Source organism: Silene latifolia, chromosome 7, assembly GCF_048544455.1.
Source record: "Silene latifolia isolate original U9 population chromosome 7, ASM4854445v1, whole genome shotgun sequence".
NCBI classification, from domain to species: domain Eukaryota; kingdom Viridiplantae; phylum Streptophyta; class Magnoliopsida; order Caryophyllales; family Caryophyllaceae; genus Silene; species Silene latifolia.
In genome coordinates, this window is record NC_133532.1 from 21,623,660 (window position 1) to 21,640,043 (window position 16,384).

The window sequence follows — 16,384 nt, forward strand, 5'->3', positions numbered from 1 at the left end:
GGAGAGTCTGTGTAGACTACACCAACTTAAACAAAGCCTGCCCAAAAGATCCATTTCCCCTGCCACACATCGATGCAATGGTAGATGCCACTGCAGGCCACGAAATGTTAACATTCATGGATGCCTCATGGATTCAATCGAGATAAAAATGCATCCAGCAGACCAGGAAAGCCACGACTTTCATCACTGAAAGAGGTATATATTGTTATCTTGCTATGCCCTTTGGATTAAAAATGCGGTGCAACCTACCAAAGGCTAGTCAACATGATGTTCAAAGACCAGATAGGAGACACCATGGAAGTCTATATAGATGACATGGTAGTCAAGTCAAAAAAGGCGGAAGACCACGTCAAAGACCTGGAAGTAGCCTTTCAAATACGGAGAAATTCAATATGAAGCTCAACCCACAAAAATGCCACTTCAGAGTCTTAGCAGGCAAATTCTGGGCTACATGGTGACAAAAAAGGAATAGAAGCCAGCCCCTGAACAGATCAAAGCTATTCTCGGAGCTAGAACCACCAAAGACAGTCAAAGACATACAAAAGTCGATTTGGAAGAATAGCGCCCCGAACAGGTTCATTTCAAGATCATCGAGAGGTGCAAATCATTCTATAACTCGCTAAGGAAAAACAAGGACTTTCAATGGACCCCCGATCATCGACCGCCTTTGAAGACCTAAAGATATATCTATCCTCTCCTCCCTCGCCTGGCAAAACCAATCAAAGATGAGCCCCCGACAGTATACCTTCGATCCCACAGCTAAATCTTTATCGGTGCGTCCTGGTCAAAGAAAGACGGACAACAAGACCCGTCTATTATGTAAGTAAAAGTCTCATCTGGATGCGAGAGATCGGTATGGCTCGCTTGAAAAATATGTTTTAGCTTTAATTATGAGTTGTACAAAATTAAGACCATACTTTGAAAGCCACCTATAATAGTCAGAACCAATCTTCCTATCAAATCAGACTTAGGAAGCCGAGAATTATCCAGGACGAATGTGTAAATGGTCAAGACATGACTAAGCACATACAACATAACATTTGAACCAAGAAACAGCAATTAAGTCACAAGCACTAGCAGACTTTGTGGCTGATTTTAGTCCGACCCTAGAACCCGACCTAATAAAAGAAGTAAATAAACCGACCGGCGACAGCGGACCTAGAATGGACCCTATTTGTCGACGGTGCAGCCAACATGAGGGGCACAGGCCTGGGGGTAGTACTAAAATCGCCACAAGGGGATATGATAGTACAGGCTATAAGCTGTGCATTTGAAGCCACCAACAATGAAGCAGAATACGAAGCTCTAATAGCTGGACTAAAGGTATGTATTGACCTTGGTGTACAAAACCTAAAGGTACGTACTGATTCCCTCCTTATTTCAAATCAAGTAAATGGGATATATACAGCTAAAGACTCAAAGATGATGCTTTATTTGGATGTTGTTCAAATGTTAAAATCAAAATTTCGCAATTTTAATATTGACTAAATTCCCAGGGACTTAAATACCCAGGCCGATGCTCTAGCCGGCCTAGGATCCAACTTCAGTCCCCTAGACTTCGACAAAATACCCATTGTACATTTACTAGAACCTGCAATAAATAAACAAAATGAAAGCTTCCCAATTTATATTGCCAATTCTTGGACAAAACCCTACTATGACTGGCTACAACAGGGAATCCTTCCCCTAAACAAGCAAGATGCCAAAGCACTAAAAATAAAAGCTGCTTCATATACTATTATTGACAACGTGCTTTTTAAGAAATCGCAGGCCGGGCCGTACCTCAGATGCCTGGAACCACAAGAAGCTGAGCAGATATTATCAGAAATCCATGAAGGATACTGTGGAAATCATAAAGGTGGAAGAAGCCTGGCAAGCAAAGTACTTAGAACAGGATATTATTGGCCTACCTTGAGAGCTGATTGCCTGGATTTCAGCTCTAAATGCAAAGCTTGTCAGATTCACGGACCATATATCCATCAACCATCTGAGGAACTACATTCCATATCCGCACCCTGGCCATTTATGAAGTGGGGCATGGATATAGTAGGAAAACTACCTCAAGCACCCGGACAGAAAGTTTTCATGCTAGCAATGACTGATTACTTCTCCAAGTGGATAGAAGCTGAATCATACAGGCAAGTCAAGGAGAAGGATGTCATAGCATTCATCAAACACAACATCATATGTAGATATGGCATCCCCTCTGAAATAGTATGCGACAATGGCACGCAATTTGTGGGAAAAAGAAAGCCTTTGACCTTTCGTGCTCAATGGAACATCAACTGGTAACATCCACACCAGGATATCCAAAAGCTAACGGTCAAAAGAATCCAAAGTAATAAGGTGGTAATCAGTGCATAAAGAAAAAGCTGGAAAGAAGAAAAGGCAGATGGGTGAAGAACTCCCCTGGTCCTTTGGGCTGACAGAACCACGCCTAAAACATCCACAGGCCAAACCCCCTACTCCTTGGTCTATGGATGTGAAGCAGTAATCCCAGCTGAGGTGGACATTCCATCAGCCAGATATAGCCTGAACACAATAACAAGCAATATACCTCTAATGGAGGACAGCCTGGACTTTACAGAAGAGCTAAGAGATGCAGCCAGCATCAGATTAGCAGCATATCAGCAAAGAGTTGCGAAAAGCTACAACAAGACTGTCAAAGCCAGGGTATTCAGGGTAGGAGATCTTGTCCTCAGGAAAGTCTTCCAAAACACAAAAGAAAAGAATCTTTGGCAAATTGGCCCTAACCTGGGAAGGTCCCTATCGATTGATTCAATAGTCGGCCAGGGAGCTTATAGATTACAAACCCTGGACGGCGAAATGATCCCAAGAGCTTGGAATATTGCACATTTAAAACTATTTCACATATAAAATATATCTCTCAATCCAGGTATAATTTTTCACCTTGACATTTCTTGCCTGGAAACTACATGTATGACACTTGCAATTATATGAATAAATGCCGTATATTATTTCTTCAAATTATGTGCCCAAGTACTTATCTATGTTCTCATATTTACTTAGTGAAATCTTCAATACTTGTTTTACATATTGCATTTTATTTAAAACAAATCTTAAAGATTGGGGCCACCCCCACCAAATATCCAACTGATATCCAAATTTCGATTTTGCAAAAACAGCCTTTAAATATTGAGCTCCACTTAAACATACAAAGTCTGGAAAACTCCTTCCGACTTGTATAGCATAGATGGGTCATAAGCCCTCCAGACAGGCAGGGGACGTAAGCCCTCCGGACAGGCAATAACCCCACCCATAACATACAATAAAAATAAGGACTGGCGGATCGACAAAAAAGCGGCCCGATCAATCAAAAAAACTAGTCGATCCAAAAGTACACATCCAACATTTCAAAAGTACCTTGTCAAAACACAAAAAGAAACAAACAAAGACCAAATATTTATTCATCCAAAATAATTGGCCTTACCACACACCTAATAACCATCCATTCCAGGGACATCCCCTGGATGGGCCAATTTTTTTTTCTAAATATTCATTCCGGGGACATTCCCCCTGGATAGACCAAAACCTAAAAGAAAAACAAAACTAAGTTATCTTTGAGCCAGTGACCGACTCACAACCATCCGCCATTTCCTGGTCATCGGACTTTGCCTTGGAAGGAGGAGAATCCACTTCTTCTTCTTGACCCATATTGGCCAAATCGGATGCGGCGTCCAAAGCTATCTCATCCCGGTCCGGATTCCATTAGCCCGGTCGATTCCGGATCCCTCATAGCATCGACCGGCCTTTCCCGAAGAAGTATTGAGCAAAGATCAGCCAACCTCGCCTCCACCAATTCCTTTTCAAAGCAGCAAGCTCCTCATTTTTTCTCAATCGATCCTCGCATTGCACCGCTTCTCGGCCTCCAACTCTTGCCGACAACCTTCTCAAAGCATTTTTGCAGCCACCTCACAAACTATAGCGACCCTACAGGTTGCCTCCCTAGTCATCCCAATCGAGATTGAAGTACTACTTCATTACCCCTGGATGTGTACAGGTCACGGTTAAGTTTATCCAGTTTTTCCTCCAAACTAGAAACCCTGGCCTGGGCATCTCCGAGTGACAAGCGTAGCCAACCCGGCATCCAATCCCTACATATATATAAAATCAATCAGCCAAATACAAGGCAAAACAAAAAGCACATGAACAATTAAAAATATCCCTTTACAACTAACCTCCCTAGCTTGGGAAGCAAGTTCGGCGACCTTTGTTACAAGAGAAGTCAGAATAGAAACCACTCGGTAGACGACTCAAGGGTACTAGCAGACAATAGCTGGCCGCTCATTCTTGCAGAAAACTCATCTATCCGTGCCCGGGCATCATCCATGTCATCAATCCTAGCAGGCACTTGCCTTATACTCTGATTGGCGAGCCTGGATAGGCTCTTTCTCTCCCTCCTCCTCTTCCAGGATAACATCTTCCCTCTTCCTTTTTGAGCCGGACGACCTCCGGTGACGCTACCCAGGTGGATCTTGAGAGAAGGTGGACATCGAAACCAGGATATCAAGCGTTTTGTCACTCCCACTAGCCTCCCGGCTCTTGGGACTATTCAGCAATCCTAGCCACCTGACCTTCAAATCCTTTTGAAAAAGCTGGCCAACCTAGCAGAAGACCTAAATACTGAATATATAAAAAATATACGTAAGTATCAAACGAGAAATGACAAGAAGATACGGTTAAGATTAACATAAAGACATACGAAGACGTACGGGAAAGAGCAAGAGAACTAGGCTTGCCTTTGGGTACTACGACCCCGATCGACTTGGTCTTCATATACCGGGGCAACAATTCCCCGCCCAAACTAGCTGGCAGTCCTCTCTTCTCGGGAATAGCAAGGAAAGCCTCTATCCGGAAATAGCTTCCTCATCAAGAGGATTAAAACTCCAATCGGGAGAGCTGCAAAAACCGTCAAAATTACACAGGTAAGAATCAAAATCCATTAATCTCATGTAATATATATTGCAAAATAAAAGTACAGGGAACCTACCACTCTCCAAAGGAGGATATCTCGAGATAATCAAAGTCGATCCCGAGTCTCGGTCCGGATAAACAGGAAAGTCTTTGCCCAACTTTTATCATCTCCGAGTCCAGTTAGTAATTAATGGAGACATTTTTGACTTGATTCTCAAATTAAAACGACCGTCAACAGGATTTTTCATATGATATCTTTGCCTTGATATCATTAATAGTAATTACAAGATTGTGTTTAGCACATAAATTTTCAATAGAATGGACAAGTTTCCAAACCATTGGCATAATCTGAAAAGGTGATACCTCCATAGCACGAATGGTGTCAATCATTAAGGGAGTAAAAGGTAACTTACAGCCTGCTTTGAACGCCCATTCAAAAATACAGAACCAGCCAGGTGACACCCAGTTAGCTCCCGATCGGACAAGACTCAGGAATCCATACCTCGGTTGACTCAGAATTATTTTCTTCTCCCTTAGAATCTTGTCATAGTTTGTTTTTAGTAAGTTTTCCTCAGGAAAAGAAGAATCCAGAGATTGAAGGGCAGTGAAAACAGAATCCTGGTACTTAAAAGCCACAGCACGAGCAGGAGGATCAATTTCCCTCACCTCTTCCTCCTGAACATCTGAGGGTTCAGGCTCAGCAACAGCCTTCTGAGGTGCAGCAGTTTTCTGGGGAACATGACGTTTTTTGGCTCCCATATCCTTTATTTTTTGATCTACTGTAATGGATGTTAATTATTGAATAATTGTAAGTTGACAAGAGAAGAACTCAGGAGAAATAGGGAAGAATTCTAGAGAGAAATTTAGCAAAGAAAGTGGAAGAAAATTGGTGGAAAACAAATTCGTCCCAAATACCGTATTTATAGAAGATGTATAACGGTATGAAAACCCTAGAAATTGCAAAACTCTCAGCATGACATCACCTAGTCGTTACAGTGTTCAACGGTAACTAGGAGTCTAAGAGTCATTGATTAAGTATGATTCTCTTTATTATTTAACCCGGTAAAGTTGACATCTCACCCCTGGCCTGATCCAGCACGGGTAAAATGTCAAGGGGCAATTGTTAGGCCCAGATTAGCCTGGCCTGACCATAACCTGGCCTGACCTTACAAGGCTGACTGAAGAAGACGAAGACCGGACAATTCTAGCTGTTATTGCAATCAGGCTGCCTTATCCTGGAAGAGAAGCCTGATGGTAAGTACAGAATAGCCTGGCAGAGTATTAAAGCAGGCTAAATTAAGCCGAGGAAGAAGAAAAACGGTTATATAAAGATATATATTCGTGTCCTATCCTCAAGGAAGACTAAGTCTAATTATAAAACCATATTGCCCATGAACCTGGACGTGCAAAGGAAGAGGAAGTTAAGGATCAATCAAATAGGAACGAGTCAACCGGATTAATAGGGAATATGCCCTATTAATCCGGTAACAGCTCCGACAAAAGGGAAGGGCGTTGAAGACCAGTACAACGTTCGTTTTTATGATTATAAATATTGTAATTCTAGCATTGGCAAATTCATTGATTATTCATTAGTGTGAAACTATTCTATTACTTATCTTTTCGTCATTTTACGAGCATTCACTTACTTAAACAAAATTTGTATTCAGCTTATCAAAATAATATAAACACTATTCTTTTCTCCTAGTCTTTCCTCATTATTCATATACAACATATCAAACTTATAGAACTAGATACCCAAATTACTCTCTAATCAGGCCGGATCCGTTCAGGAAAATCCTGCTAAAACAATAGCTTTCTGATATGGTTAATGTTTAGGAATGGCTTGCCTATAAAGGACAGATTGTTTAGGCATGGTATTAGTATGGATGATCAGTGTTGCATCTGCTATGCTTCATCTGAAAAGATGGTGCACCTGTTTCAGAATTGCAGGTATGTAACTACTGTACTGGAACAGATTTCGATCAAGCTGCACATTTCACCCCCCAAAGGCAATGCTATTGTTTGGGTTGGTAGGAGACACTGGTCTAGAGGGGAGACTGCTGTGTGCTTATTTGCGTTTATGTCAAGTTTATTACAATGTATGGCAGCAGCGAAACTCAGCTCGCTTAGAAGGTCTAATTGCTCGTCCTGAATACGTAGTAGAGCAAATATTTAAGTTGTTGAAAATTAGAGTCAGGCAATGTAGTAGTATATTTACTAATGCTAATCTTGTATGGCTCAACTCAATTGGCTTGTAACTGAGTTGATTACAACAAACGGTGATAGCTTGTAATAGCTTTTGTGCTTAATGGAATTACTAACATTTCACCAAAAAAAAAACAAGAAGACCGGGGAGATGAACAAGAAACCACCAACGAAGAAGTATCGGCATGTCAGCCAGGAAGAATGGGATAACTATATCGCTTATAGGAAGTCCGACAAGTTTAAGGTAATTTATCAGCGATTCATTGGGATCACTTTATTAGTAATCACTTACTAAGCAAAGAAAGATGCTTACGTTACTCGATACAATTCATTTTATAAAGACTATAAGTAAGAAGAACATAGAGAACATTTCAAAGAAAGAGAGCATCTTTCGTGGTTCCAGAGGTGGTTATAGATTGATTAAGGCGAAACTTGTAAGTACTTAATTCTTATATTATTAGGTGTTTTATACCGATGTTATATATATATATATATATATATATATATATATATATATATATATATATATATATATATATATATATATATATATATATATATATATATATATATATATATATGGTGCACCTATTTCAGAATTGCAGGTATGTAACTATTGTACTGGAACAGATTTCGATCAAGCTGCACATTCCACCCCCCAAAGGCAATGCTATTGTTTGGGTTGGTGGGAGACACTGGTCTAGAGGGCAGACTGCTGTGTGCTTATTTGCGTTTATGTCAGTGTATTACAATGTATGGCAGCAGCGAAACTCAGCTCGCTTGGAAGGTCTAATTGCTCGTCCTGAATACGTAGTAGAGCAAATATTTAAGTTGTTGAAAATTAGAGTCTGGAAATGTAGTAGTATATTTACTAATGCTAATCTTGTATGGCTCAACTCAATTGGCTTGTAGTATATGTGGAACCTGCATTCTTTAGGCCGAATGGCATGACGTTGTAACAATATATTCCTCTTTCACACATGAATGCCGTCTTCTCTTGATCTGCAGGATCCATCTTGATTTGGTTGTAGCCACTCCATGCGTCCAGAAACGTTAGCATCTCATGTCCAGCTGTTGCATCCACCATTGCATCGATATGAGGTAGTGGGAAGGGATATTTAGGACATGCTTTGTTGAGGTCGGTGAAGTCCACGCATACTCTCCATTTTCCATTCTTTTTAGGCACCACCACCACGTTGGACAACCACTCTGGATACTTTACCTCTCTTATTTTCTTTGCTGCCAGAAGGCTATCTACCTCTTGATTTATTACTTTATTTCTTTCTGCTGGATGGGTTTGCACTTTGGGTCCACACTAAGCTTATGTGTTATGATGGACGGATCTATTCCTATCATGTCGTCGTGTGACCATTCGAAACAGTCCATGTTATCTTACAGGAATTTGACTAGTTGTTGTCTCAAGCTTCCTGTGCATCCAGCTCCAATTAGCACAATTCTCTCTGGGTGCAGCTTGTCCAGGTTAATTTGATCTAGTTCTTCCACTGGGGGCTCGATGTACTCATCCTGGACAGTGCGTCAGAATTGCTATCTTTGAAGGGGCGGTGCGGTTTAGTGCCTTCTTGTAGCAGCCTCTAGCTTTCTCCTGATCTCCTCGTATTGTCTCTACTCCCCATGGCGTGGGGAACTTTATACATTGATGGTACGTTGAAGGGACTGCTTTCATTTGGTGTAGCCACGGCCTTCCCAGGATGACATTGTAAGTAGAGGGTCCGTCTATGACCAGATACCTGATCTGCTTGTTGACTCCTCCCACATAGGTTGGGATGACTATCTCGCCCAGCGAGTTGGCTGTTTCTCCGCTGAAGCCTACCAACGGGATAGTTTTCTTCAGTAAATCCTTCTCGCTGAATCCCATGTTTTCTATAGTCTTCAGCATGATCAGGTTGACCGAGCTGCCTGTATCTACCAAGACATTTCTAACTGTGCAGTTAGCCATTGACAGGGTGATTATGAGTGCATCATGATGTTCCCGCTCGTCATATGTATCTCCTTCATCAAAGGTAACAGCTGGTAGATCACTGTAAGAAATTGTGCAAGATCTTGCTAGTCTCTCTCCTTTGGTCTCGGTGGCATGTCTTTTACCTGCTGAGTACGTTAGCCCACTTAGATCTGAGCCGCCTGTTATCACGTTTATGATTTTGGTGCATGTGGGTGGAGTTGCAGGCTTTGTGGAGCCTACCTTATCCTGCTGCTTGCCCCCTCGTGGTAATAGGTGGCTCAGCTCACCTTGCTCATACAGGCGCTTGATCTCTCTTCGCAGTGTGTAGCAGTCTTCAGTGTTATGCCCGATGTCACGATGAAACTCGTGTAGGAAATATCGGTATACTTCCTCTAATATTCGGATTATAACGAAATTATAATTATGAAAAACTAGTCATAAACGAATTTACATAAACAAAAAGAGTAGAGATTTAGAATTAACCTTTGGTCCTAGCAATTTGGCCTAAGAACAATATCGAAATCGATATTCTCCTAATCGTTGCACCCAAAATGCTTTGAGAAATGCCTCTCAATTTGCTAGAATGAGATCCCCAAAAATTGATAATTATTTTTAGGGTTTTGTGTTTTTTGTGATGAGAGAAAATTAGGTCAAAAGAATAAGAGAAATGATCTCCTCTCTTTGCTCTTTCAAACCGTCCAAAAAAAAATGAGATGATGGGGAAGATATTTTTCTTCCCTTTTATTCTCATATTTCGGTTTTACCAACCACAAAAATAAGGAGAAAAATCTTCTTATTTTTAGTTGGTCTCCAATTGTATATAATGTGTATTATCTTAATTGTCAATTATGTCGACATGTATTAATAAGTCCACACTCAACAGTTTGTAGTCGATTTATTAATACCGGTCTGTCAACATTTTATTATGACAATTTCGCATAATATATACATGAACTATAAATATAACATATTTATAATTTGCTAATTAAATATAACTGGTTACTTTTAATTACGAATTAACATCTTAATTCGTTTAAGCTAACATTATATACATTGATTAAATATAACAGTTTATATTCAATTTACGAATTAACAGTTAATCCGTCTCAGCTAATATTATTTAATTGAATTAAATAATCGTCTCATCATCACATTGACTAACCTTTTAGTCAAATACATGGACTAACCTTTTAGTCATATAAGGCATCAATGTGATTATATTTTCATACAATCACATCTCTCAAACACATCCTTTAGGTGTAACTTTTAGGGACCAGTTGATCACCGCCATCAGTATGATAATAACGTCAAACTTCTAGCAAGCCAACCGTTATTAAGTAAACGTTAATCAACTGATAAAATACTAAGTATACCCTTGTGAACCTATAAGAGATTTATATATGTTATCACACTAACTGTGGAGGACACAAGCTCCAACAAACTCCCACTTGTCCTCACAAGTGTATGTGCGATAACCGATTCTCATATCCTAAAATTTCTCCCACTCAATGTAAAACAATTTGCAAAATCCGTATTCACAAAGGTCGTATTTTACAAGTGATCAATATCAAGAGTGGTTTTCCCGACTAGAGAGTAACTTAACTGATAAACGAATCATCATTCGAGCATGGCCATGCATTTCAGTTACAACTCCTCGAGTGGCCCTATGGAATAACTAAACCTAATAAAGGTTGGATATTTTCTTCAACTCGAATCCTGCAGATATAAGCACAGTATGAAATGACCCAGTGAAAATCTGCTTAGCCTCCTGTTACGGTCGACCATGAGAAAGAAACCAAAGTCACCCCAAAACTGCCTTAATCTCAAGATACAGTCGATAGTCAAAAGAATCGACTCTAGGAACACAATGGACGTCCAATCCACGACCTGGCACCGAATGTTTTTAAACATTTAGGACTCCATTACGTTGTCACAATTTGTCCTACGAGGTATCGTTATAACTAGCATCTGTGATCGATCAGCCAACTGTTTGACTTATGGCTCGTTGAACCCACCATCAATCAACTTCACAAAATAATAGCCAGAGTTATCAGCTCATATAGGCGATTACGGACCAAAACAAATATAATGTAATTCAGTTCACTTTGTGGCGTTCAATGTTGTCGTACAATCCACATGAAAAACAAAATATGAAATAAAACGATGAAGTTATAAATAGCATATGAAAAAGATAATGTATCGAATCCATAATCAACTAATACAACTCAGGAACACGTTTAATTCCCATGGAAATAATGTGCCCTTCATGCTTATCATATGACAATGGTTTAGTGAGAGGGTCCACGATGTTGTCATCCGAAGCAGGTACAAGGGGGAGCAAAGAGGAAGGAGGGTGAGGAAATGATGATGGTGGAGAAGGGGGGGAGATGCTGCGAGGGGTGTGGATAATTTAGCAGTTAGGGAAGAGTTTGCTAATGTTGAGGGGCTGTTTCAGGCTGACAGGGAGGTGGAGACGTACTTGGGGAAGGGAAGCTCTCTAGATATGAATGAAGGATTGGGGGCAGCTGGGAAGGGGACTGGTGAATTGAGGAAGGGTGGACAGGGGAAGAGTGGACACGCTGTGATAGGTGTGGGCAGTGGAAAGGGGAGGAAATGGGTCAGGACTGAAAGAGCGGGTGGCAGGGAAGGTGGGGTGTTGGAGATGTCTGAGGTGGGGGGAAAAACGGGATCGTGGGGAGGAGGAGCTGGCAGGGGGTAATAAGAGGTTTCATGCTATGCAAGATGGGGGTGTCATTGAACCTGAGGCGGTGGTTGAGAGATCTCAACCCCGCCGGGCCCAATGAGTCTTATAAGTATTAACTGCCGGGGCTTGGGTCACCCCGATGCAGTAGGTGCGCTCCGTCATTTGATACGACGGGAGGCCCCGACCATGGTGTTTCTTTGCGAGACGAAACTCAGTGGTCGTGAAATGCGGACTGTCCGGACTAAGTTTGATGGGTACGAGGGTATGGAGGTGGATAGCGTTGGTAGGTCCGGTGGGCTCACTTTTTGGTGGAAGAAGGGGATCCGGTGTGATTTTGTTTCGGCTTCAGTACCCTATATGGACTTTGTGATCCGCGAGGAGGGAGGGGATTGGAGAGTGACTGGGTTTTATGGGTGGCCTGCGGTTGCAGACCATCATCTTTCTTGGCAGCTGTTGCGTATTCTGGGCAGGCACTCTTCTTTACCTTGGATATGCATTGGTGATTATAATGAAATTTTGTATGCTAATGAGATGAAGGGAGGGCAATGGGCGCAATGGCAGATGAATAATTTTAGGGAAGCGGTGGATGATTGTGGGCTTGTGGATGTTCGTTATGAAGGGTATAGTTTCACCTGGGATAATGGGCAAGCTGGAGTGGATAATAGACAGTGTAGGATTGATCGTGTTATGGTTAATAGTGAATGGTTTGACAAATTTCCCTATGCGAGACTTATTCATCTCAGTCGGGAGTGGTCTGACCATTCATCCATTAAGCTGATTAGCGATAGGCGGGAGGAGGGAGGGCAAGGGAGGAGACGGTTTCGTTTTGAGCAGGTTTGGGTGGGTGAAGCTGGGAGTGAGGAGGCGGTTAGGAGAGGTTTCGAGAGAGGTGGGTGGGATATGATGACGGCGTTGAGGGAGAGTGCGGAGGAGCTTCAGGCGTAGAAGGGGGTTAGTATAGGAAAGATAGTTAAATTGATTGCCACCAAACGCAAGCAAATTGAGAGACTAAATGTGGGGTGGGGGGGGGGGGGAGCGTATGGTGGAGGAGGTGCGGGGGAGGAGGAAGCTCGTGGGTGAGGTGGCTGATTTGTGTAGGCAAGAGGAACAGTTCTGGAGGCAAAGATCGAGGGTTCTTTGGCTTAAGGAAGGTGACCGTAATACGAGTTATTTTCATAAGCAGGCGGGACAGAGAAGAGCAAAGAACCATATTAATAAACTGATTGACGAGGATGGGATGGTTCGACATGGGGATGAGGCGGTTGCGAGGGTTGCTACGAACTAATTTAAGGAGCTCTTTACAGCGGCTCCTAGGCGTGATTTTGGACAAGTTGGGTGGGATGGAGGGCCGGGTTAATGACGAGATGAACCGAGTTTTGAGGCAGCCTTATCGTGAGGAGGAGGTTCTTGAAGCCCTTAATCAAATGCACCCGTTGAAAGCTCCAGGTCCGGATGGGATGAATTGTTTATTTTATCAGACATATTGGCACATCGTTGGTCCAGTTGTTACTAGTACGGTGTTGGGAATTTTGGATGGTGCTCCTATGCCGGATGAGGTTAATCATACGCATATCGTTTTAATACGGGAGAAAAAAGCTCCAGACAAGGTTTGTGATTTTCGACCGATCAGTCTATGCAATGTAATTTATAAATTGGTGTCTAAGATTCTCGCGAATCGACTGAGTTTTTTCTTGGCTGAAATTGTCTCTGTTAACCAAAGTGCTTTCACCCCGGGAAGATTGATTTCGGATAATGTTCTCATCGCTTTTGAATTGTTTCACCATATGAAAAATTCGAAGAGCAGGGAGGGGCATATGGCTATAAAACTTGACATGGCGAAGGCGTACGATAGGGTGGAATGGGACTTTTTGGACCGTGTTTTGCGTGTTATGGGGTTTGATGGGCATTGGGTTAATCGGGTAATGATGTGCGTAACTACGGTTGAGTCAGCTGTTTTGCTAAACGGTAATGTGAAGGAGTTCTTTCAGCCGGGTAGAGGACTTCGACAAGGGGATCCTTTATCGCCATATCTTTTTATTCTTTGCGCCGAAGTTCTATCAAATATGCTAAGGAAATCAGTGGAGGATGCCCCACTTCATGGTTTATTCGCATTGCGCCCAAGCACCGGTAATTTCTCATTTACTTTTTCCGGATGATAGTTTTTTTTTTCCTGAAGGCGTGTGAGGAGGAGGTTGTGAAGGTGAATGATATTTTACGTGCTTATGAATTTGCCTCGGGTCAACTGGTTAGCTTGGATAAGACAACTGTGTCTTTTAGTCGAGGATTGTCGGAGGAGAGACAGGCGAGAATTGTGGGGCTGATGGGGGTTCGAAAGGTAGAGGTGCAGGAGTGCTATTTGGGCTTACCAACTGTTATTGGGCGGTCTAAAAAACCGATTACTGATATCGTCCGTAATAAGCTGCTTAAACGGCTCCAAGGGTGGCGGGGGAAGATTTTGTCGAAGGCTGGTAGGGAGATTCTTATAAAGGCTGTGGCCAATTCGCTCCCTACCTATGTGATGAGTATTTTTAAACTTCCAGCTGCTTTTTGTGACGATCTTCGGAGAATGATCTCGAGGTTTTGGTGGGGTTATGAGGATGGTAAGAAGGGCATTTCTTGGGTGTCGTGGAATCAAATGTGTAAACCCAAGTGTGTAGGGGGAATGGGATTTCGAGATTTCTTCAAGTCGAATCAAGCTCTCTTAGGTAAACAAGCTTGGCGTTTGTTAACCTCTCCGGACTGTCTCTGGGCTCAATTGATGCGAGGTAAATATTAACCATGGGCGTGATTTCTTAACGGCAAACCTGGGACATAATCCGAGCTATACTTGGCGGAGCATTTTAGGTGCGAGGGAGGGCTTATTAAATGGCCCGCGTCGACGTATTGGGAACGGAATAGACACTTTGGTTTGGGGCGATCAGTGGGTAACGAATACACAGACGGGGAAGGTCCTATCTCCGTGTTTTGGGGCAAATGTGGGAATGAAGGTGTCTGAGCTTATGGTCACGGGTGGAGGAGCTTGGAGTGAGGAGAAGCTTTCGATGTACTTGCTGCCGTTTGAGAGGGAAAGAGTGCGCAACATTCGGCTGAGTGTGGAGGACCATGATGATATGTGGTACTAGGCTGCGGAGAGGGATGGTGAGTATACTGTTCGTTCTGCCTATAAGCTTTTAGTGGGGTTTGAGAGTGATGCTTCTGAGCCATCGACATGGGAACGAAGTAAATGGATATGGAATAACCTTTAGAAAGTTCAAGTGTGGCCACGGATCAAGCTCTTCTTCTGGTAGCTGTGCAATGACGCGCTAGCAAACAAGGTAAATTTATCTTTTCGTGTCGGTAGGGAGGATGTCTTGTGTCCTTTGTGTCAGTGTCAAGTCGAGTCAAGTCTTCATTTATTTCGTGATTGTGGTTTTGCAAGCGAGGTTTGGGAAAGGTTGGGAGTGCAGGTTGAGGAGGCCGGGGGGATTGGTGGGATAAGGGATTGGGTGGAGGATTGTTGGAGGGAGATGGACAAAAGGGATTATGGGCTGTTGATGGTTGGGTGTTGGGCGTTGTGGAAGGTGCGAAATCAGGCGGTTTTCGAGGGGGAGAAGGGAGAGATTGACAGGGTGGTTAGACGTGTTCAACGGGTCTTGGAGGAGATTGAGGGAGATAGGGTGGCGCAGACCAAACTGGAGGGGAGGCTGGCGGATGAGGGACAGACTGAGCACGTAAGGGGGTGGACGGCTCCTGGGGAAGGCTGGGTTAAATTGAACGTTGATGCGGGAGTCAAGGAAGGTGTCGGTGTGGGGATAGGTGGGGTGTGTAGGGATAGTGCGGGGAAGGTGTTATGGAGTATGGCAGCTCGGAGACTGGTGGTGTGAGAAGCCCATGTTGCTGAAGCGGTGGCAGTGCTCGAAGGTCTTGAAGAGGCGGTCAAGGCAGGTCATGATGCGGTGATCGTCGAAAGTGACTGTTCTCAAGTTATAGACGGACTGAATTCAAGGAAAACGGGTCGCAGTGTTTTCGCTCTTGCGTTGGACGATATTTTACGTCTTTGTAATTCTTTTGTTTCTGTTGTTTTTTCTTCTGTGTCTCATAAGAACAATGAGGTAGCTCACGCTTTGGCTCATGCGCTACCAGTAGTCTCGGGTCGCTCTGTTTGGACGGAGAAACTACCTGATGTAGTAAGTCGCTATATTTCGTTAGAGTAATATACTTACCCCTTTGGGCTTAAAAAAAAAAAAACAATTGGATAAGTATTATCTGAGAAAGTTGTTTTGTATACTAAGGGTTACACCCTTAGGAAATATTGTATGTTTACCAAGTTTATCAATGATATCTTACATTTTCCCAAAAAAAAAAAAAAAACTCTAACATTTCTCCAGCAAAATATCCACTGCCTCGACATCAATATTATATCAACTTGATTACTTCATTTTGGTGACACAAGGCAAAACCAATTTACCTAACACAAAATCTCATAAAGACGGACCAAATATAATACCACATTCCTAATAGGATAAGCAACAAGTGGGGGCAAAAAATGTCACCACTTTCAAGTTATTTGACCCGTCTTTAGCTATAGACGGATATATCCG

At 42.5% G+C, this 16,384-nt stretch overlaps 2 protein-coding genes across 2 annotated transcripts; both read left to right on the forward strand.

The window, feature by feature from the left end:
* The first annotated feature begins 11,990 nt into the window (after positions 1–11,990).
* Positions 11,991–12,749, forward strand: LOC141589849 (uncharacterized). The gene has a single exon (XM_074410472.1). The coding sequence runs from the start codon at positions 11,991–11,993 to the stop codon at positions 12,747–12,749; it is 759 nt and encodes a 252-aa protein (XP_074266573.1).
* A 287-nt stretch (positions 12,750–13,036) lies between these two features.
* Positions 13,037–15,667, forward strand: LOC141589850 (uncharacterized). Its single transcript, XM_074410473.1, has 4 exons — positions 13,037–13,723; positions 13,981–14,569; positions 14,649–14,919; positions 15,223–15,667. The coding sequence occupies exons 1-4, from the start codon at positions 13,037–13,039 to the stop codon at positions 15,665–15,667; spliced, it is 1,992 nt and encodes a 663-aa protein (XP_074266574.1).
* Positions 15,668–16,384: the final 717 nt, after the last annotated feature.